The sequence below is a fragment of the Pseudorca crassidens genome, chromosome 13 (genome assembly GCF_039906515.1).
Source record: "Pseudorca crassidens isolate mPseCra1 chromosome 13, mPseCra1.hap1, whole genome shotgun sequence".
NCBI lineage: Eukaryota > Metazoa > Chordata > Mammalia > Artiodactyla > Delphinidae > Pseudorca > Pseudorca crassidens.
The window spans coordinates 56,654,388-56,679,377 of NC_090308.1; the positions used below are offsets into that span (position 1 = coordinate 56,654,388).

Genomic DNA, 24,990 nt, shown 5'->3' on the forward strand with positions numbered 1-24,990 from the left:
TTGCTCCAGCTACACACTGCCTCTCTTCAGTCTCTCCCATTCATTTTTCTCTCACATGCATGATCTATGCCTGTAACGGCTTCTGCCTATTATTCTCTTTTTTTTCCCTTCACCTGATTAATTCCCTTTCATCCTATAGATGTTAAGTCAAATGTCACTTTCTTATTAAAGGCTTTTCTGATTTCTCTGGTTAGGTCAAATTTTCCTATTATAGATTGTTGTAACACTGCATAGCTTATTCTCAGTAGCTTATCACAAGTAAAATTTTGTATTTTATGGCTTTTTGATTAATACGTATTGCCACTCAACCTTCACTACAATGTAAGCCCTATGAGATCAAGGGCTGTCTGCCTTTATCTTTCCTCACCATTGCATAGTGCATGGCATCATGCCTGGCGCATTGCGATGAGGAGGAAGAGAATGATGCTGATGATTTTAGAAAACCTAATTGGTCCTAATTTATGTCAGGCATTATTCTAAACATTTATTGTATTAATCTGTTTCATTTTCATTATAACCCTATGATATGTATGTACTGTGTTTTGTTTTTTAATTTATGGAGGAAACTAAGATTTGTAGTAGTAGAGATAATAAATATCTGATAAATGCATGAATGAAAGATACTGAATATGTTTTTATTGAGCATTTACGATATATTAGAGATAGTGTATTGATAAATGAGACATGGCTATAAGAATACTTAGAAGTGTTGATAAATTTGCTTATAGAAATATAGGTTTCAGTCCGTGGTTATAGGACTACCCACTCTGCTTTGCTTTGGAGAAAATTAAGGTAGGAGTCCTCAGCTATTGCCTGTGAGACATAAGGAAGTGAAAAGCTGGCGTGTTCTGATGGGAAAGGCCTGGGAGGTGGAGGGAGAGAGGTAGGAGAGGAACATTATAAAAATCTGTAAGTCCTGATTGCAGAATGTTCAAGTTATATTCATTCCTCTTTGAATGATACTCTGAGATACAATTGTGCTCTTCCTGAAAAGATGAGGATACAGGCCACTTAGCTTCCTTAGCTTACTCCATAAGGAGCCATGAAGATCATCCCACCTTTCCTCAACAACATTCACCCTAAGTGAAGTAACATCTAGATACCAGAAACCTGGAGTATCACCCCCCGAGGCCACAGGGCAGGAAGTGGGTGTACCAGTGCCTTCTTTGTCCAGGACTCAGTAAATGGGCCTCTTTCTTGTATAAGCTTTCAGATTTTTCAGTTTGGTGAATTTACGTGAACAGAGTAGAGAAGAGAGCATTTCCCTGGCTAATTCACAAAATCCATTATGTGACAGTATCTTAAGCGTAACTTTCTTTTTTTTTTTTTTCTTTCTTTCGATACGCGGGCCTCTCACTGCTGTGGCCTCTCCCGTTGCGGAGCACAGGCTCCAGACCCGCAGGCTCATCAGCCATGGCTCACGGGCCCAGCCGCTCCGCGGCATGTGGGATCCTCCCGGACCAGGGCACGAACCCACGTCCCCTGCATCAACAGGCGGACTCCCAACCGCCGCGCCACCAGGGAAGCCCTTAAGCATAACTTTCTAAACCTAAATATCTATGTGGTAAAACACAAGTTGTGTAAATCCTGCTATTAAATGTAGAAGTATTTGTTCTACGGTTTTTTTTAAGATCTTTATTGGAGTATAATTGCTTTACTACTTTCTTATTAGGCAAGGATAGTTACCACCAATATTGTGGAGTTAATAATTACTATCTGCTAAAATATATAATCCATCAACAGTTCTCGAGTATGTACCATGCAGCAGACCACTTGAAGACATTGTAGATACAATAGCTGTCAAGAGACTCACTGCCCCTGCCTTGTCTGTGCCTGTGGTTTATTAAGGGAGACAGATATTTAAGCAAGCAATACAGTGTAATAGATGCTGACAGAGAAAATATGAGCACATATTTTCTATGTGTGAGATGCTGCAGAAGCCTATGAAAAGGAAATAGAGTATTGTGGTTTAAAAAAAGCCTTCTAAACATTTCAGCTTAGGAGCTGAGAATGTAGAGAAAAATATGGATATGTGGTTTTGTTTTAGTTTAATAATAATGGGATCATATTTATGTACATATGTGTATGTGTTTGTATAAAATGCATAATATTTTGCCTTTTCCCACTTAATATCAATGCATATAGATCTACATTATTGCCTTCTAAAGAACTTCATGCATGTCTGTCTGTCTGTATGTCTTTATTCTTGGGTAGAACTTTGGAAGTGAGATTGCTGGACCTAGGGTTTGTGCATTTACAGTTTTGATAGATTTTGCCAATTTGCCATCCAAAATGGATCCACTAGTTATACTTAATATCTCTATTAATGGGTGAGTTTATGCAAATTGATGATGTAAACCCAAACACTGAATACAAAAATAGACTCTTACTACAAGGGAAAAATGTAAAGTTTCATAAAGTAAGATGTTAAACATCACTAAAAATCAAATAAATGCTAAATTAAAATACAAAGCTGTTTCTCCATGATAAGTTAGTAAAGGTAATGAAAATGCCCCACACAGACAAAGCTACACTGTAATTTCAGCTCTCAGCCATTGCAGATAGTGTGGTAAAATCTTTTAGGTGACTGATTTGCTTAAAAGAAATCTATATAGTATAGTGAAAAAGAGTTTACTTAACTGAATAGAGAATGGATGGATATTGGAGTCCTGGGGCCCTGGAAATTTGACAGATTTAGCCAGTTCTTCTTAACTCAAGTTGCAATGTCAGAATTACTTGGGCAGCATTTTCCGACTACACACACCAGTATTCTTTTTTGGTAATAGACATCCTAACAGGTGTGAGGTGAAAGATCATTGTTGTTTTGATTTGCATTGCCTGATTATTAGTGATTTGAGCACCTTTTCAGGTATCAGGTGCGGGTTCATGGGAGCCTGCTGGTAGGTGCCGTGGATGCTGCCTGAAGCTGTGGGAGCCGCCCTGCCTTGGGCTGCTGGAGCTAGTAGGTGCTGGGAGTAAGCGGGGGGCCTGGGTTTGAGAGAGCCTGCAAGGGGACACCTAGGACCTTGGGGTTGGCCTGATGCTGGGAATGGCCAGCTCCGGGACTGAGGTGAAGTTGGGCGCTCGCTTTACTTTCGTTCTCCAATGGGGAAGGTATCTCTCTCTGTGCCGGGTTGCCTGGGCTTAGAGGAGGAGCGATGGGGCTAATGTGAATCTATCTTTCCTACCTTCTTACTGTGTCTTTTCTTATTTCTGTGCTTTACCTACATGCCGTAATCTCTCACCTGGGATCCTTCGCTCTTGCGAAGCAATCTTTGTGTGCAGATAGTCTTCAAATTAATGTTCCTAATTGGAGGGGATGAACACTAGAAATTCCCATACAGCCATTTTGCTGACATAACTCCCAGTTTTTCTTTTTCAGTTAGGTGTTAAGAAAGCTTAGAGCTGGGTTTTATACTTAATCATGGATATTATATTAGCTAATTCTTTGGGCATATTTTCTTTTCTCCTTATCACTTTTCTAAGCCTTGTTTTTATTGAATATGAGTTTCTGTTAAACCACTTCAGCACAAATAACAAATAATTGTTGTTTGCTCTTTTTCTGTGCTGCTGTAAGTTTGTTGGATTGTAGGAAGTGGAAGGGAATGGAGGAAAAAAATGCATAAAAATGTATAATTTCACTCGGTTCTGCATTGTAGTGATTTTGGTGCTATATGTGTAGCTTATATGTGTAGTTGTGGGCAGATTCAGTGGCAGTTGCTTGAACAAGGTTAACTGCCCCCTCATAGGTGACCTTTGCATTTCATAACATTGTATGAGAGAGTTTAGACCACATTTCACTTCTTTGCTGTGTTTTCACCTTGAAGTATAAGCTTCTAAATTTCTTGCCTTTATCTTTGTGGGTTTTTTTTTTTTGCGGTATGCGGGCCTCTCACTGTTGTGGTCTCTCCTGTTGCGGAGCACAGGCTCCGGACGCGCAGGCTCAGTGGCCATGGCTCACGGGCCTAGCCGCTCCGTGGCATGTGGGATCTTCCCGGACCGGGGCACGAACCCCTGTCTCCTGCATCGGCAGGCAGACTCTCAACCACTGCGCCACCAGGGAAGTCCTATCTTTGTGTTCTTAACCATAGACAAATGCCTGAAGACATTGAGTTGAGTGAGTTAATCACAAACTTTTATTGAGAAGTTCTTTCGATACCCATAAATTCTGATTAAATAGTACACATGTCCTGCCTTTTTAAAGAAATAAAATAGGATCCAAATAATGGAAGTAGGTTAACAATAAAGACAACTCATTTCCTTAGTTTGCAGTCATTTTCAGCAGCTTATGTCCTGCCATAATTTCTTCATAAGATTTTAGAATCCTCCCTTCATCCATCTCTTCTTTCTGATAATAGACCCCAAACAAACTTTTGATTAATTGTTCTTGAATTAGTAAAATCTCTTAGTATTGAATGCCTCGAATTAGTTTGAAGAGATGAAACTGGTATTATCTTGGTATTATCATTTTTGTGAAGAGCTGCAGAATACATTTTTTTTAGCTCATCACATGTGAGGTTTTAAGTTTGGTATTACAATGTGATATTTAAAAGTGTTTCATTTTAGTAAGAAATCGATCCTCAAACTGAGCTCTTCACATGCAGCAGGAAAGAGATGGTGACTATCAAATGTTCAAAGTCACAGGAGAGAGGATTTTTTCCCCCACTTTTAAAGGGCACATTTACCAGTTAGATTTGAAAAACAAAACTGCTTTATAATAAACCAAGGAAACCCATTCACTATGAGCCCTATCCCAATTGTACAGGATAGAATTTACAACAGGGCAGGTTTCTACCACAAATTAGTCATATTCAAGAACTATGTTTTATGAGTGAGCAGAATAGGAGTCATTGTTTAGTTGTATCAGACCCTTGCTCTATGAGACTTTAATGGAACGAAATCCTGGGGTATTATGGACAAGCAGTTAGAATGATGAAAGCAAGGTCTTTATGGCTTATACACACTGCAATATAAACAATTTTTGTGTTTTTCTCTATTATGTGTAATTACTTAAGTTTTAGGGTAACCAAGCATTGTATTCTTTGTACACTTATGTTGATGAGGCTAGAGTTCAGTGTATAATGTTCTGAGATTGTTGGAAAGTATTTTAAATCAACAAAAAGAACTGCAAAGATAATTCTACTACAGTTATAAACACAATTCTACCACAGTTATAAACAAAGTATTTTCTTAAATGTTCAATTTTGAATTATATACTACAAGAGCTTTTTCTCCCTTACCCCCAGCACTCCATGCTCTGTTCCTTCAAAAGTATTAGGTTTTCATATTGAATTATATACTTTTTTTCTTTATTTAGTAAATCTTTACCTTTGAACTTTTAACTAAAAGTAGTATCATACAGATTTTTTTCCCCTAACATCAAAATGCGAAGATACATGTCAGATTACAGTATCCTTTATGATTTTGCTTGACCGTATCTGTACTTTCAACAAGAATATGCATAAAATACATTTGTACTTGAAGATTTTCTGATTAACTTTTATATTTTCATTTTATAATTGAAAGCTGTGGTCCTTGACATTAAATAAGTATAGCTAGACACTTCAGAAGACTTTGTGCTTTACATGTGTGAGTGTGCACTCAAGCGTGTGAATTGGTGGGAGAGGAGGGAACATAAAAAAGGTAGAAAAGGAGTAGTTGGAACTAACTGATTTGTTGTAGTGTCCCAAGGGGCAGGTATAATCTGCAAGCTGTCAGGTTCTATTACCGGGGCTGTTGCCGTCAATCAGAGCTCACATTTGTATAGCAGAGGTTAGTATAACTGTAATTATATGTGTGTTTATGGAATTTAAACCATGTGACATTGTAGATTTTATCCTTAAATTAAAACATTCATATAATTTATAAGCTTTTTGGTTGAGTAAGTATGGGATTATGTATTTTAAAAAGGAAGACAGACTTCCTAAATCCTGCAAACTGTTGCGCAGTCTACATCTATAGCATTATAATGTGATTTGTAACAACTCTCGGCTGACTGTCTTCAACGCAGAAAATGTATTAAGCAAGCATTCTTAAATATTGTCCTTTAGCTTAGTTAATAGATCCCTAACATTTTCAACTAAATGTACAATATTTCATCAATTGTAAGACATTTAAAAACTTTATTTGGTAGTCTTTTTTTTTAACTTCTTAGTGACACATAAAATGAAGGTGTGGCTTAAAATTAATAGCTCTTGAGATTTGATGAATTATAGTAATATACTCTTGGATTTTAATGACTATATTTTGGTATTGTACCTTTCTGGCTTTTAAAAATGTCATTTATGTAATGGGTTTAAACAATTAAAATTTTTTTCTATAGTCTGAATACCAAAAATTTCAAAATCAATTTTAAATATTATACAAGTAAGAAAGTCTACTTCCATTTTTTAAATTTCTTATATTCCGTTAACATTTTAAATCTAGTTTTAATTTATAGCCGTCTGCCTCAAAGAAGAATACTGCTGGAACAGTCAAAATGTTTTAAAAACAAATGTTTAAAATTCAGTAGGATATCAGTGTGACTTGTGTAACTTTAAATAGATATAACAGGATTTGTTAAACATAAAACAGATTGCTTTTAGACATCACAAACATTCTGTGTGTCTCAGTGTTCACTGCAGCTCTATTTACAATAGCCAGGACATGGAAGCAACCTAAGTGTCCATCGACAGACGAATGGATAAAGAAGATGTGGCACATATATACAATGGAATATTACTCAGCCATAAAGAGAGACGAAATTGAGTTATTTGTAGTGAGGTGGATGGACCTAGAGTCTGTCATACAGAATGAAGTAAGTCAGAAAGAGAAAAACAAATACTGTATGCTAACACATATATATGGAATCTAAAAAAAAAAAAAAAAAAGGTTCTGAAGAACCTAGGGGCAGGACAAGAATAAAGACGCAGATGTAGAAAATGGACTTGAGGACACGGGGAGGGGGAAGGGTAAGCTGGGACGAAGTGAGAGCGTGGCATGGACTTATATATACTACCAAATGTAAAATAGATAGCTAGTGGGAAGCAGCTGCATAGCACAGGGAGGTCAGCTCAGTGCTTTGTGACCACCTAGAGGGGTGGGATAGGGAGGGTGGGAGGGAGATGCAAGAGGGAGGAGATGTGGGGATATATGTATATGTATAGCTGATTCACTCTGTTATAAAGCAAAAACTAACCACCATTGTAAAGCAATTATACTCCAATAAAGATGTTAAAATAGTTTTTAAAAATTGTAAAACGCACAATTGAACATGTTCCTCTTGCACTCTTACAGGTATGTTGACAAGAGGCTTTGTGATCTCTTCAGTAATTCTTACCTTGAAATTCAAAGAATTTTATTTGGGACAAGTCTGTTAAAACTTAGATTCAAGCATGACATTCTTCTGTGAAACACCACCTTTCTGGTGTGTTTTGATAAAGGGTTGCTATAGTGTCCAATTAGTGGATTATGCAAATAATTATAAAAAATTCAGCTTAGGGCTTCCCTGGTGGTGCAGTGGTTGAGAGTCCACCTGCCGATGCAGGGGACACGGGTTCGTGACACCGGTCCAGGAAGATCCCACATGCCGCGGAGCGGCTTGGGCCCATGAGCCATGGCCGCTAAGCCTGCGTGTCTGGAGCCTGTGCTCCGCAATGGGAGAGGCCACAACAGTGAGATGCCTGTGTACCGCAAAAAAAAAAAAAAAAAAATCAGCTTAAAAATTTTACTGTTTTTCTCCCCTAGGAGGAATATATTTCACTTAGAGAAAAAAAGTATTTTAGTAGTCATGAAACAATCACAGAAAACTAAACATTGTAAATTTACTGTTTACAGATGTAAGAAAAGTTTTTTGTTTTGTTTTTGTTTTGTTTTGTTTTTTGTTTTGTTTTTGTTTCCCCTTTGTTTTAAAAGGCAAAAGATAATAATATTAATGTTTGAGTTAATTACCAGATGAGGTGGTTCTAGCAAGTCATAGGTCCTTTGGTTTTGCTGTCAAATGGAGCATTTTAAAATTGAATACACCAAATTGTTGGCACAGTAGTGGTGTATAGCATCTCAGCTCTGCCATTTTCCCAGTAGTCAGGCTAAAATTGGAACAGTTTGGAATAATGATTTTCATACTCCTGAGGGAATAAGTACATGTATTGAGAGAAATTTGAGTTGACAGTAAAAATATTGACAGTTAACCCATGCCCTAACACAAGAGCAGATGGAAATGTCTTGCATGAGTTCCAATTCATTAAGCAAATGTGACACTTTATTTTCTAGCCATTTTCGTTCAGGGGATTAGAGTAATGAAATGGTAATATAAATGAAGCCAATTTTCACTGTGCTGAAAGTAAGGTGTATAAAACAAAATGCTAAAATGGATTTTTAAGGTTTGGTAGTATAGTTTTCTGATATCTGAAAAATTTTACTTTACAATTTAATCATTACCACATTATTATCTTTGTAGTGTACTTTGTAGCTTTCTTAACATTTATTAATAGTAAGCTTATTTCATATTTTAATGTGACATGAATTTACAGTTTAAGAGAATTACTGTTTTTGAAATCACATGGGCATATTTTTTAGGACTTTGAGTGAAAGGGTTGTTAGTAAGTGATCCCTGGGTATATTTATAATGATATATCTTGGGTTATTTTAAATTTGTCATTTTTCAAAGTAGAAGTTCTGTTTAAGTTATTGGAATATAAAAGAGATGTTAATTAATGCATACTGAATGCTTCAACCTATTTTAGATCTTAAAATCCATTATACATCTGTTTATACTTGATTCCAAAGCATTTTTTTAAATGTAAAATTTGATGTGATCTCAACATTGCCATTTGGCTTTAGCAAATTAACTAAGTAGCTTTGGATTTGTAGTATTTCACACCTTAGATATGAATGCCTTAATCTATTTCATTATAGTTCACTAATTGTTACATCGAAGTACAACTGCTAAATTTTGTGGTTGATATAGTTCATTTCAAAATGATAGCAGTGATATCTCTAATAATGCAACAGGTTATATTGACAAACTTGGATTTTGTATTTGTTAAGAATTATACATCAATTGCAATCTAAAAAAATAAGATTATCATCATTCCCATAAGCGACTTCAAAAACAGACCTGAGATAACACAACAAAAATGTTGAGAACAATCTGACCCCCTTAACCTCTTCACTCTTCAAAGCATAGTGGGTTTTGATTGTCATCAGTCTCTATAAGCTGATATACTGGATAAGAAAAGCTTTGCTTTTGATTTGTTACCTCATGTGTTCTTTGAGTTATATAAGGGCTTATTTCCTAGTTCACTATTACTGTAGTAGAAGGTTTATTAAACTTTTCTTTTTTTCTGCTATCGTATGCTTTTAGGGGACACAAACAATTCAATATTTAGAAAGCAAATAGACTTATAATCACAGCTCATGTCAAATGGTCTCTTCTAAGAACTTATATATAAGTACCCTGGGCTTACCTCCTGCTCTTAGTACCCTGGATCTCCGGTGACTCATTGTTTGTGTTGCTATTTTGTGCCAGTTATGCTGTAGTATATGTATTGTTTTTTACTATAAACTTCTGCATATACTAGTTGATATTAAAGGGTAGTTTTTAAAAACTGTGTGTCAATAGTAAAGCTTCCTCCAAATTTGGAAAAGTATAAACAGGTAACCATTCCTAGAGTGGATCCTTGGTTTCCTTTTCATTTCCTTTTAGTGATTTATTCACTTATTTTTGTCCCTTTTCAAATAAAAGCCATTATCAGTACACACTTGTTTAGAAGATAGTGTCATTTGGTTTCTTACATTGTAAGACACGTTTTAAGCAAGCCTGTGTATTTTGTACACTTCACACTACAATTTACAGACAGACTACCTTTACTGAGTTTTAATGAGTAACTGCTTAATATCACAACTTAAAGAGAAGTGACTGTTGTCTACAGTGAGTCAGATATCATTCTGGGATATTTGTAACACTTTATTTGATCTGTGTATAGGTGGTTAATCATATTTCTTTTTGAATAACACAGTGGAAGTTGAAATAATATGTGACCTCTTTCCCCTTTTTAATTTATCTTTTCTTGTCTTATAGATGCTTGTGACCACACCAGAAAAATGGGATGTAGTGACAAGAAAGAGTGTTGGGGACGTAGCTCTTTCCCAAATTGTAAAGCTTCTTATTCTTGATGAAGTTCATTTACTTCATGAAGATAGAGGACCAGTATTAGAAAGCATAGTGGCACGTACTTTACGTCAGGTAAGGGGAAGTTATTTGTAAGCTTATTTTTTTTTTTTTTTTTTGCGGTATGTGGGCCTCTCACTGCTGTGGCCTCTCCCATTGCGGAGCACAGGCTCCGGACACACAGGCTCAGCGGCCATGGCTCACGGGCCCAGCCGCTCTGCGGCATGCAGGATCCTCCCGGACCGGGACACGAACCTGCGTCCCTTGCATCGGCAGGCGGACTCTCAACCACTGTGCCACCAGGGAAGCCCTGTAAGCTTATTTTGAGGGATAAGTTTTTAAACTTAAATGTAACATTCAAAGAAATATTAGTATGTATTGTTCATGGGGATAAAGATAATTTTCGTAGGGAGAAACCTTCAGCTATTTCATTTTTATGGTAAAAGTACCCTATTTTTCTTCCTCCCAGGTCTTATGTTATTGAAGTCTCTTTAAATTAACCAAAATAAATACAGGAAAACTTCTATTCTAAACCTGTGTTTTAAAGCTAAATGTAACTTTGACTAAGCAGTATTAAAATATGGTAGAACATAGGAGAATATTAATTATTCATCCATTTCTCTCCATGCCTGACCTCTCTCCCCACTGAAAAAAATCTGGAAATGATTTATATTTTCCTTAATATACTAGGTAAAATGAAATATCTCCTAATGTGCGTAATCTTAATTGTTATTTTTAAAAAGGGACGTGTACTTGTTGTCTCTAGTTTTGGACCTTGTGGTAACTCATAAATTGTCCAAATCAAAATTGGTAAATTCAACAATGATCTGTGATTGTTTTCTGTCACCCCTCTTTCCATTAAGTGAAAAGATATCTTAAAGTACCCATGACTATTAAAATGATGTTTGTTGGTAGATTGTACATGTAAAGACAGTAGATGAACACTAGTTTTTTAACATAATCAAGAACTCTAATTCCTTGACTTCCCATCTCTTATTGTCTCTGATCCATATTCTCCTGGCTTTATTTTCGTTCTGAAATAGCCAAGACTACATGACCAGTTTTTTCTTTTGTCAATAGCCTTAACTTATTTATCCCCTGACTCCCTGGCAAAATCCCAATCATGAGTCAATAGAACAGTATGTTTCCCTCCAGTCAGATTGCTAAACACTAGCTGAGATCACACAGGGGTGGTGGAGACTAAGGTCACTACACATTCGTAGACTCTGAATTCACCTGAATCGTCGGGGATTTACCCCGTAACTTCGGAGCAGCTTTGCTTCTTTTTTCCAAGCTTCACCAGACTCCTCCCTCCTTCTCCCCACCCTGTTGTGCCTCATTCTTAGAAGACAATACTTTTTACTGAGTGGAAACACAGGCCTTCATGGCTGAATTCCCTCAGTTTGCATCCAGAAAAAACCTCCCCACCATCCAGCAAAAGCCTCAAACCCCTTCCCAAATCTATCCTCATCATTCCATCCCTCATCCTTTAGTTAGAGGCCCGCTGTCCCCTTGTCTTCGACTCCATTCCTTTCACTCTGTAAGTTATCCCTTTTCTTTTTCCTGGGTCTTTAACTTCTCCTTGTCTGTGAGCACTGTGCCTTCAGCTTTAAAGAATTGCAAAGTCCCACCCATCTTTACCAAAACACCTCCCTCAAACTATCCTGCTCCAATAACTTCTGCTTAGTCAAGCTGTTTTTACCACTTAGCTTCTAGAAATATTAATCTATATTCAGTTTCCCTTTTGATTTCCAAACTACTGTGGTCTGGTTATTGCTCCAGCATAGGTCATAAAAAGTTTTTTTGTTTTTTGTTTTTTAACCAGGATATAACTCATTATTTCTTCAGAATTGAAACTCTTTTCTCTTGGACTCCATGATGCCACCCTGCCTTGATTTTCTTGATTTTTTTGGTCACCTACTTAGCTGCTCTTTCTCAGGCTCCCTTGCTCTCTCCTTTTCTCACCCTTGAAATGTTTACATTTTCCACGATGTTGGTTTGCAAATTGGCTTTGTACACAGAGGGCAAGGAGAGAACTGAAAAAAGAGGCAGACCACTCCAGATTGGTAGGTGACAGTTTTAATAAGCAAGGGAACTTACTTTTGAGGCTTGTCTTGGGCAACTGCAAGATCAGTCGACCTCTACACCTGCCTTAACTGTATATAGAGGCCTTAACTGACTTCAGTCACATATACTGTCCAAATGGTCTCAACACCACATTGCTATCTCAAGGCTGCATCCTCGGGGAAGCTTCTAGCTCAGGGAAGGCAAGCGGAATGCATATTCCTAGGACAGCAAAGGGGGTGAGGATCCTCTAATTGACAAGGTCTAGCTTTCAGATTAATTGGCAGTCACATCCTCTCAGTGACCTTTTCCAACACAGGACTCTGGTCACTTGCCATCTTCTTTTTTTATTCTAAATATTTACCCTGGGAAAATAACACTTCTGTGCCTGTGTCACTTAAATCTCTGCATGTAGTCCAAATCTCCCCGCTGACTTCTATTCCTATCCAAACACAGTTGTATGTTTCTACTCTGATATCTCATAGACATCTCTTGCTTAAACACGTCAGAAACTCTGCCATCTTCCCTCCCTATTTATAAATGGCATGACAGTCCATTTGATTCTCAAGCCCAAATTGAGTGTGTGGGAGCCACACTCAATTGTTCCTTCTTCCTTAACACTCACCCTCACCCCAATGACTAGTTAGGTGTCAGTTCTTTATATTTCGTATCCTGAATAGCTCTCATCTAGAACTAGGTATGGGAATTTAATATGAAGGGAGTACAAAATTTGAGGAAGTTTATATTGCATTTTCAAATGTTTTAAAATAATGTACTTTCATCTGGTAAATCCAACATAAAATTCTAGATGATTTAATGATTTAGCTATACCAGACAAAACTCAGTGCATTAAAGAAAATATGAAAGAGCATTTAAAAAATAACCTTGAGGTGGAGAAGCTCTAAGCAAAATGCAAAACTCCAAAGGTTACAAAGGGAACATGTGGCGCATTTGGATATGTAACTATTAAAAACTTCTGACCAGTAAAGATACCTTCAAAAAGTCCAAATGTAAGTCAGAATAATAGAAATTATTTGTAGCACATAAAATAAAGCTTAAATGTCCTTTATAATTAAAAGGTTATTGTAAACTAGTAAGAAATATGTTTTTTTAAAAATTTGGAAAAAGCACTTTACAGTAGAAATAAAAATTCTGAAAATCATAGAAAAGATGCTTAAAAGGAATCCAAATCAACATGAGACATTTCTCTTACATAGATTGGCAAAAGTGAAAAAAGAATGTAATTTGAAAATGCTCACTAAACTGTGTTTTTACTTCTAGAAGTCTAACCTATGGAAATAATAGCACAGACACATAGATATAGTAACACCAGTATTCACTGACGCTTTCTTGTTAGCGCAAAATATGTTGGAAACAACCCAACTGTCCAACAAAAGAAGAAATAGTTTAATAAATTCCATTAATTCATAAAATAAAATGCCACTTTGCAGTCTTTAAAAAGAACGAGGTAGAGCTATATGAACCGGATTTAAAAGATATCCATGTTATATTCTCATTGAAAAGACACAATATACAGCACAATCCCATTTGTGTAAAGAAAAAAAATGCAATATATTTATATTCTCATTCACTCATTTAGTGAACATTTATTAGCTACCTGCTATGTGCTGGCTACACAGTTCTAGGTGCAGTGGTTATAGTTACCAAATAAAGTTCTTGCTTACAGTTAGATTTTTAAGGTGGGGTAGAGCAGGGTGCATAGATGTGGAAGCATATGCAACACGCTGTAAAAGTGGATTTATAGTAGGGATGGGATTAGAGGACTCTTTAGGACATGTTCACTTTTTACTATATAAAAATATGTGCATGCACATGCACAGATGCACATACATAAAACACAAAGCATTGAAATATTCAAAGTAGACACACAAAAATCAGAGGTTTTAGCTAATACCCAACTTAAGAATAATGTCAATAATACATGTAGTTGTGAGACAGAGGTGAAGCATGGAGAAGTCTGCCACTGCCATCACTGTTCTCCTTTCTCGCCACGGTGGATCTGCTCTGGCGCAGATTTTGCTTGTGAGGTCTCGAAAAGAAGCATGCAGGACATCATTTACACAAAAGAGACCTATTTTGATCATGAGTTTTTTTTTTTTTTGCGGTACGCGGGCCTCTCACTGTTGTGGCCTCTCCCGTTACGGAGCACAGGCTCCGGACGCACAGGCTCAGCGGCCATGGCTCACGGGCCTAGCCGCTCCGCAGCATGTGGGATCTTCCCGGATCGGGGCACGAACCTGTGTCCCCTGCATTGGCAGGCGGACTCTCACCCACTGCACCACCAGGGAAGCCCTGTCATGAGATTTTTTAAAAAAATTTTTAACAGCTTTATCGAGGTAGAATTGATATACAAAACAGTGCATATGATTAGTGTATTAGGTAAAGTGAGATTAGTGGTTAACAGAAGGTACTATTTCCCAAGGTGATACTTTCCGATCACGAAATGTTTTGATTTGATACCTTGATACGTACATAGCTTAGTGATCTTTTCAGGGAGCCAGGCCACGTAAGTCCATACATTCCTGGTTTGTTTGCATTGAGCCACCTAGAGAGCATGTCCATCAGCTAAAAGCATTACAAAGATAAAGCTTTCCTGCAACTATAGAACATTAGAGGTCAAGTAAATACCATTAGTACATTTGCCAGGAGGTCTGTCATTAGCATGTTTACAAGGGGATTTGACCAGGGCATCTTTCTTTCTTGAGGATTCCCAGTTGAGAGAGAAAATAGATTGCAGGCCTGCTGCTGATGCTTTCTGTACATATGTACACAGACACACACATTATGTACCATATGTACTTTGAAGCATTCGTTATAAATATTTTGTAAATTATGAATATATAATAGTATAATTTTCTATATATAGTTTATAAACTGTGAAGTAAAATATATAAAAATTATATATTATAGGTTTATTACATATGTAGTATAATTATAAACATATCATATGTTAACATATGATATAGGAATATATAATACATTGTATGTAACATGGATATATAATATGTAAATATACATTAATTCATCCTGCACATTGGCTTCTTCATAATATAGCCAAATTCCAATTGTATAGTTTATCACTTACTGTGCTTATAAACCTTTGATGACTTGCTGTTTGTTATCTTAAGAAAAATGTTTAAATACTTTAACTGGACGTTAAATACTACTGAAGCCCTGACCTATTTGTCCAATTTTAACTTCATCATATTCCTTACCTGATGTAGGTTCCAGCCACACAAAACCATTTATTCCTTCCCCACTTTTTTTCCAATGCCATTGGCCCTCTTTCAGAGGTAAAACTAATCTTACGTACGTCAGAGTGTATTGTTAGTTATGAGATGAAGGGTTGTAAATGCAAAATTATATATTATTGCTCCACACGTCCATCTGTTGAAAACTTACTATTCTTTTGAGTTTGCCAAATATCACTTCTTCTATGAAGTGTTTCCTAGTTTACCACTCAGAAAGAATTACACCTTTTCTGTGTTCCCTCTGTACTCCCTTTCTTTGCACATTTTTAGCACTCATCACAGTCTTCCTTATAATTTCACAACTTAACTATAGGTAATTCTGTCTTTATCTGTGTCTCTCACTAGATTTTAATCTCCTTAACAGAATGATCTATATGATTCTTCTCATATTTCCAGTGTATTAGTGCAGTGCTCATAAATATTTTTAGAAAAAACGAAGTTCCTTTTTGTTTGTTCCTTGTGATTACCAGACATTCCCAGTAGATGGCAGTGCTTTACATGGCACTTCAACAATTTGTAACTAACATAGATACACCATAGGTAGCTATTCTAATGCAGTGTAGATTCTGTTCAGGTTCTGAAGTTGCATGGTGGTATTAGGGACTAAATTCACAACATACTTGGCATGAGTGAAAGAAATTTGGAAAATAAAAAAGTACAATGAAGCCCTAATCTGTTATATTTAACAACATTGAACTAACATTAGTTGTAACTAAATTTACTTTCAGTGAATAGACTTTGTCCAAACTTAGATATTATGTGAGGGACAATGCTGTAAAAATTTACTGCCTAGTTTTTGGGCTAATGATAAAGAAGAAACTGTAAAATGTTAATTTTTCATAGCTTTCAACTATTAATATTTTCAGATAACTCTGTATAGTGTGTGGAGTTTTGAGATGTGGTTTAAGACATAAACTTCCAAATTATCCATATTTAAAAGAATATATTTCTCATACAGGCTTATCTGTGTTGAGAATGATATGATTTTTTTAGATTAAAAAATACAGTTGTTGTAAAATGGGGTTTTAGCAGAAAAATATCTCTAGTGTTTGCAAGGTATCATATATTTAACATCAAAAGTCCTTAAAAATATACTCAATAACTTTTGTGTTGAATGATTTTAAAACTAAAAATCACCTTCATATCCTTTCACATCACCATCAATAGGAAATAGAACTATGGTATAATTAAAATTATCATTCTAATTACTGTAAAGGATTCTAATCATAGCATGTAAAGGAGGTTTCTTAAATAGTAGGTAGGGTCATCAGTTCCCCTTATTTAGGGTTCTCTTGTTTGGGTTGGGTTTGGTTTGGGAGCCATATGTATATCTCATAGGTAGTGTTTTATTTAGTCCTCAAAGAAGCCCAGATAGAACCCATAGCAGTGAGTAAGCAGATTCATTTTTGTCCTACTTACAGAATGAGTTTGGAAGGCACAGGGCCTCTCTAAGTGCCTGTAAATAATATTTGTGTGAGGGAGTGAACTCAGGCCCTTGGACTTTCCCAGCCCATATATGCACTGTATAGAAATATCCAAGGAGAAATCTGACATTGGGAGCTGCTCACTTAGGTATAATAACTCGAAGATACCAGCATGATGCAAGCAAGTTTTGACTAAAATTAGATGTAAATAAGAGAGACATAAAAACTGAAAAAATAGTTAAAATATTTGCCCAAGTAAATATATCCCATGAATCCCCTTATTTTACTTATGATAGCAAGAAGGTGAGAATGACTTAAAAGTTCCTAGATTTAAAAAATAATAATATTGTATAGTCTTTTGTTAAAGATTGAGAATCTTTTTATATGCATTCTCTCATAAAGGAATTTGGTCGAAGGTTAATTAACTTACCAAATTCATTCCAAGTCTTGTGTACTTTTAAAAATCACATCAGAGGTTTTCAAACTTCTTCCCAGGTAAGAAACCCTTTTTTAAATTAAACTTTTACATGGAAGCCTAGTATAGAAAAATATGAAAGCATGTGGGATTTGAAAACCCGGATAGAAAGGATATTATAGGTGCATGGGGCTGCAGAATGCCCCCCATACTTCTGCAGAACCCCTAGGGCTTACCTGTGAATGGTCCTGGACTGTTCCCTTTAGCAACATTTGGCATCTTAATTTAAAATGGGAAGTTTTTATGTGATGAAAGTAATACTTTCTCTTGGCAAATGCTTAACTTCCTGTATTATAAATATAAAATATAGAGAATTTGAATAATATAATTAATGTCATAAAGTGGTCAAGCATATAGAATTGTATACCCTAAAAATAGATAAATTATGTTCATCTTAGGTGACCATGGGACATTTTCTCAAAGCAGAAATTGAAAAGATCATAGTCTTTACAAAATACAATAGAGGGACTTCCCTGGTGGCGTAGCGGTTGAGAGTCCGCCCGCCGATGCAGGGGACGCGGGTTCGTGCCCCGGTCCAGGAGGATCCCACATGCCGCGGAGCAGCTGGGCCCGTGAGCTATGGCTGCTGAGCCTGCACTTCCGGAGCCTGTGCTCCACAACGGGAGAGGCTACAACAGTGAGAGGCCCACGTACCGCAAAAAAAAAAAAAAAAAAAAAAAAATAGAAATTTAGAAATAACTTCTATATGGTAAAACAAAACTATATACACACACACATACATATCTATATATGCATATGTATATACAAACACATATATATGTACATACATTCTACACTTTTGTATTTGATAAACTGAAGACATAAAACCCAACCACTTGAAAGAATAGTCTTCTGACACTGAGAGTTCAGTAAGTGATCATGAAAGGAAGGAAGGGAAAGAGAGTGACAACATTATTATTAGAAAATAATGAAAGTTTATTAAGTACAGACAGAGTTTATAATTCAGAGTTTGAATTATACTCAAATGAAACAGGAATGTTGGGACTATAGTAAGTTAATTATTAAATTTTAAATGTTGGGTAATTTTAAACAGAATGTTCTAAAAAAAATGGAAAAATAGTACAGTTGAAAAAAATTAAATACAAACTAGGAAACCAATAGAATTAGATTTATTAGCTAGAAACCTTCTATATTTTTAAAAAAGCAAAAGCTAGGTTTTAAAAAAGTAAAATAAACATAACAAATCCAATCACAAAAAAGTAGAAAACCTATGAGTAAACAAAATTAAAAAGGATAAAGATCTTTTAAGAACGTTTAGAGATGGAAAAAGATGAGAATACTATCAGCTATCATCATAAAAACGTAATTGAAAGAGAATGGAATAGTGTCGTGTGCTCATCAGCAGTAAAATGGAGAAACTCCTTGGCATGCGAGATTTCTCATGATCATCTCTACACTTCTACATTTCTAGCTCGTGCCATTAGTGTTGCTAAGTACAGTACCTTAAACACCATTCTTCCTGGCCTACCTGGCAGGTCCTAGCCGCTCTCTTAGAACACCGACAACTGTCACCTCTGCGTGCCTTCCCTGACTTACCCGAGCTTGATTAGTGATCTCTCTTCATTGTTCTCAGTTTTTAGAAGGTGCTACTATTAATGGGACACATTACAGTGTTTTTTTGTAGTTTTTACAGACTCTTAAACCCCTGCTCTCCTGGCTTTGTGCCTGTCATTAAAAGCTTAATAAATGATTGACGAACAAATTAATTGATGTTTTCAGCAGAGTTCAGCCACAAAATTAGAATATTACACCCCACCAGTGAACACAAATAATGCAGCTTAGGACATTCTTTGAGTAGTTTGTGATTTTCTTCCCCCAAGTTTTGGCTGTTGTTCCACACAAACTCTCTCTTATACAGTATATCATTTTAAATTTAAATTTGTGAAACACTAGAAGAATCTACCTTAATTATTTCAGACTTCTGTGGTTGTGTGTTTAAAATGAATTTGAAATTATTGAACTTGAGAATAAAGAGCATATACTTCTAACACCTGAAATTATAAAGTGGTACAGCTTACACTAAAACCTAACACATGTCACTTGCCTTGTTAAATTTTTAGGGGGGAAAACAACAAAACAGAAGAAACTATTTAAGAATTTTCCAGTTCAGAAAATATACTAAAATTACACTTTTAATCACTTTATATCATTCCACATGCCAGATTTAAGCCAGTTTTTTTTTCACATTATCTGTCTTTTAGACTGTGTTGTTATTCTCAGTTTCTTCAGTGATCTTATTTTATTGTGACTGTTTCATCGTTTATACTACTAAAACTTATTTTAAACTTGGTACAAATCCAGATGGGTTGAATCTATCTCATATGTTAATTAAAATAACCCCTATAGGTTGAATCCACACAGAGTATGATAAGAATTCTTGGACTGTCTGCAACCTTACCCAACTACCTCGATGTTGCTACGTTTTTACACGTTAATCCCTTCATTGGACTTTTCTACTTTGATGGCCGCTTTCGACCTGTTCCTCTTGGACAGACATTTCTGGGGGTTAAAAGTGCAAATAAGGTAAACATTTGTTTTAAAACTTATACTTTTCTTTTCCAGAAATATTTTTGTTGATGTATTGTTTAATACTTGTTTGAGGTTAGAGACTCCAGAAGACCATTTCAGTCACATTACAAATATCACAGCCTAGAAAAAAAAACTCAAGCATACTTCCTCAGCTATATGTAGTAGAATGTCTCCTGCTCCAAAAAGCTGCTTGTAGTAGTTTGCATTGCTATTATCAGTGTATATTTTGTATTCTCAGCTAAGAACACAAGTTATATATAAGAATATGTTTCAAAATGTTAATTTGATAGGGTTGAAGGCCAATATGAAATAATAAAAGACTTTAGTTAAGTCAGTAATATATATCATGATATAATATTATTCATCTAAAATAAGTAATACCTTATATGCAATAGAAAAATAATTTCATGATAGCAACTATTAAAGGAGGGGCTCTATTTAACTTATAATATTGTATAACTATCATATTAATTATATACATAAGTGGCATTTCTGAAATTCTTTGCAATGTTTTAAAAAGTCTGTTTATCTAATTCCTTAAATAGTATTACCATGTACCATTTGCATTATCAGGGTGCTTATTTTAGGCTTTTATAATGTCATGAAGGAATATTTTGCTTAAAATTTATTTGTTTATCATTCTGTTTAATGACACTTCCCGCCCCCCGTGGAAGAAATAGTTTTAGGAGAAGATTCACGGGCCATATGACCTCTTTATAAAAGAAAGCAGGATAGAATCGTGTGTTACTATGTCAACCTTGGTCTTTAGTGTATTACATTACTTTTGTCTAAAAACAATTGTATTAGTAAAACAGGGTCATTTTTAGCCTACAGTATTATAAATAAAATACTCAGCTTAGAAAATACTAAAAGCCAATGTCACTGCAACAGTTAATATGCTCCATCTGCATTGCATAAAAGTAAGGTATGTTTAGAATTGTGGGGAGCCATTTCAGATGTATACATAGAAGGACAGCTCATGTTATGGTAATAGTTATGATATGCATCTTTTACCTTCATTGTTTCAAGGGCTTTTCAGTATTACTTGTTGTTTTTTTCAGCCATATCTTAATATATGTTTGATTTTTTAGTTTATTTTAATGTATCATTAGAACAGATGTAGAGCTGTTTATAACATTAGATTGTTCTTTCAACTTATAATTTAAATGATTGCAGATGGTTCTCACAGAAAGATGTAGAGAAGAAAGTGTTTTCAGATGCTTGTCAGGGGTCTTAAAACTTATTTTCTTTTAATTTCATCATAGAAGGTGGTAAATCACTTACAGCTAATTAACTTCCATGTATTTTTCACCACAATATGTTAGCATTGTAATCACAAAAGGAATGGTGTGAGATGTTGAACTATCATAATTATTTTGAAGGTTTAAAAATTTGGCAAAATTTAAAAACTATTTTTACAAATCTTACACAGTGTAAATAGTAAATTAATTATATATATTCGTTATAAATATGCATTTTTGTCTTACTAAAATGTATTAGTTTTACGCTCAGCTGACATACACAGTTGGTAACAAGAATTCCCCCAGGGTGTTGTTTAATATATTGTAACCGTTGTTAATTTGTCATTTCTTATAGTAAGGAATCCTTTTAGATTTCTTAGAGTTTCATTCAGAAGCTCACGATGTGATTCAGTTGTGGAAGAACACAAAATAGGAAAATGGTGTCCATGACACGTCTAATTTGAAATAATGGCTTTGACCAGAGCTCAATCCAAAATTCACCAAAAAAATTACTGAGAGTTTTGTTTGGAGAAGTTTTTGGTTTGTTGTTTTTTCCAATCATTAATGGAGAGTAAATTGTCTTGTGATTATCTCATTTTACTTAATCACTATAAGAGTTCCAGAATGTTAAAATGTTTCCTTTATTAAAACAAAAAATCTAAATTTTAGTCATTTCAGTTGTGTAACATTTTCATCCCCTCCAGACTCTTAATAAATGTTAAATAGAGAGATGCAGGCTGTGTCACATGCCTCCTCTTTGAGGTAACTACCTTACCTTTTTGGTTGGAAGTTGTCTCATCATTAATAGGGAAAATGAGACCTTTTTTAAATTCATTAATTTGATATTAAATTTCCAATTAATCTGGAAAATGTTTCTGTAGAAAAATATCTACCGAACTCTGTATACATTACAGAAATAGTATGTTTCCTTACATTTTAGCTTTGTATGTCATGATATTCTACTGGTAATATTCCGGTGATTTTGAGAATTACAGAGGAAAGCTCTATGTATAGTTTTATAGACTGAAATAGAAGAAAAACAGTCTGAAGAATGGGCTTCTCTGGTGAAAACAGTGAAAAGAACTTTAAAATTATTTTAAAATATCTCTCACTAGAATATTATTCTTAAACTTATTGTCTTTAAAAAACTTGCATTCTTATAAAGCTAGTTCACTGAAACTATTGCATGAGGTATTTTATTTGTATTTTTTAATTATATTGTGTTTATTTCCGATTGGGTTGTTATATATCAGGTGTTGATATTGCAGGTGTTGTTTCTGCATTCTGGCTAGTCTGAAAGTAAAAGGAGGTGCGTCGTAATTGATAAAGCTTCCTTTGTGGTTAAGAAGTTTATAATTGCTTCATCTGATATTTTTCATGTTTTAAAAACTTTAAGGTGCAACAGTTGAATAACATGGATGAAGTATGTTATGAAAGTGTTTTGAAGCAAGTAAAGGCTGGACACCAGGTACACTTTATTTTATCCTGTTTTTAGAGAACACTTAATGATTAAAATTATTAATTTTTATGCTCTTAAAAAGGTTCTTCAATTCTGAGATAATGATTCACAGGTTTTATTTCTTAGTAATTTTTTAGCCCACTGGGTAGCCATATAAGTCATAAAATATTCATAGGTAATATTATCATTCCAGTATTGATAGATCATTGCTGTTTTGTTTGCCACTTTTATTAAATAGATAAGAGAAAGAAGAATTTCATCCTTTACATTTCAGGTTACTTCTTTATTTATTTTAAAGCACCAACCTTCTCTCATACATCAAAAATTTTAATTTACTTACATAATGTAAAACATTTAAATGTTATATTATTCTTACTGTTTTCCTGAAGTAGTAGCAATTGAAATATATATAATAAATTTTCATATTGTTTGGATATTAAGAACTTTCAAAGTTCAAGATGCTCCAATCAAGATTGTTTAAAAAAAAAAAAAAAGTGTAATGATGTGTGTAGCCTTTTCAGATTGGTTTCTTTCACAATGTGTATTTGAGGTACACAAATCTCTGTCTTTTCATGGCTTGATAGCTTATTCTTTTTAGCACTGAATAATATTCCATTGTTTGGATGTTCCACAGTTTATGTGTACATAACAGCTGTGGATGGGTTTTATGTGGACATACGTTTTCGGTTCCTTTGGGTAAATACCAAGGAGTGTAATTGCAATATCAGTATTTATTAAACTACTCAGCCTTTCTCCATATAATCTTATGTTATAAAATATGTCTTTAAAAAATGAAATGCATCCTTATTCCTGAATATTGGGAAATGTAGCAGTTGTATCTTGTAATGTAGGTAGGTAAAAGTCCAAGTAAATGTAATTTAAAGAATCCTAGGAAGATTATATCCTCTTCCTCTTCTGGCATAGTTCATTCTCTCACTGTTACAGGGGCTAACATGTCCCGCTAGAAATCATGATTTACAAAGTTCAGATGCTGGCTGGGGGTGTTTGGTCAGTAGAGATTAGATCTCACTGCCAGCCCTTTCATTCTTAGTGTGAATCCATCCATTGCATTACTTTTCGAAATGAAAACTGCCACAGGGCAGGCACTTGTAGTAGTAAGTTCAGACCAAAGTTGAGATGGAGAGCTAGGTTCACAGTGCTGGTTCCTGTTTAGAAAGGACAGACTAGGTTGGGAAACACCAGGGGAGGCTTCAGGCGGTCGGGGGCCAGCTGCTGTAGGGCAGGAGGAACCCGGAAATGAAGAGTGTGCAAAGACGAGGCAGAAGTTGCACACAGGCATTACCTCCCACCTTTTGTGTGCATGTCATGGCATCCACCAGTGCCAGCCTTTTAAGGACCACCAAGCTGTCTCCTTCCCCTACACTTTTGTCTGGCTAAAAATGCACTGTGGGTGACTCTGTAAAGTGTGGTTACAGTTTAAGAACCCACTGAAACACTTCGGTATCCAGAGTTCCTGTCCAGATCCGTGCTTACATCCCTCTCCCAAAACAAGAATGGAGCAGGATAAGCATGATCGTTTTCAGGTTCTCTGCCATAAGAAGTAGGGTTTAGGTTGCAGGTCTCCCAGTTTCTGTTTCAGTGATTAGTGATGATGTTTGTTTTCCATAAAAGTAGGACTTTCTTCAGTTCTCTAGACATACCTACATATCTATTTACTTTTTTTAATTGTAAAAATAAAATAACAATATTAAGGAAAATTTTCATAGTTCCACTATTATTTTACCTTTTCAACATTATTATTGTAATGTTTATACATGTCCTTCTGGTCTTTTTTTTTATCTGTTTGCACATGTAGCTTTTAATTTTGCTCATTCAAACTTAATTTTAATTACTGGCTACAGTCCATTGCTAAATTATAATTATACTGTATATACAGTTTTATATTCAGTTTTCCTTAATGAATACTAAAGATTTTTCATTGTTTCTACCTGGTCTTCACAATTTTAATGTCTGTAATAGAGAGAACGGAGTTTTTATTCAGGTTCTAAGTTTCAGATGCCATGTAAGTCACTTCGGACTTTTAATCTTCACAGTCTTCTGACATAAGCATTAAATCTCCTTTTGTTAAAAGAGAAAATGAACCTACGACATGTTAAGAAGCTTCTCAAGGTCATACAACTAGTAAAAGGTTGCTCCAGGATTGCAATACAAGTCCGCGTTGATAAAAGCCCACAGCATCTTCAGAACTTTACACTGCCACTTTGCCATTGAGTTGACATTTGTTCTTCCTTTTATTATTGGTTATTCCTCCGTTATTGAGTGCTTTAAATGTTTGCAACTTTCTGTTATTAAAAAGTAGTGCTGCTCTAGTGATCATCTTTCTGCCTATTATTT

At 35.3% G+C, this 24,990-nt stretch overlaps 1 protein-coding gene across 5 annotated transcripts in view; it reads left to right on the plus strand.

The window, feature by feature from the left end:
• The window catches only part of ASCC3 (activating signal cointegrator 1 complex subunit 3), a 332,274-nt gene that overhangs the window by 125,606 nt on the left and 181,678 nt on the right, over window positions 1-24,990 (plus strand). For all 5 annotated transcript variants that reach the window (XM_067702481.1, XM_067702479.1, XM_067702483.1 and 2 more), the window contains exons 11-13: window positions 10,061-10,225; window positions 19,753-19,929; window positions 22,573-22,644. In XM_067702481.1, coding sequence (XP_067558582.1) covers window positions 10,061-10,225; window positions 19,753-19,929; window positions 22,573-22,644 — 414 coding nt within the window. The remainder of the gene's footprint in view (window positions 1-10,060; window positions 10,226-19,752; window positions 19,930-22,572; window positions 22,645-24,990) is intronic.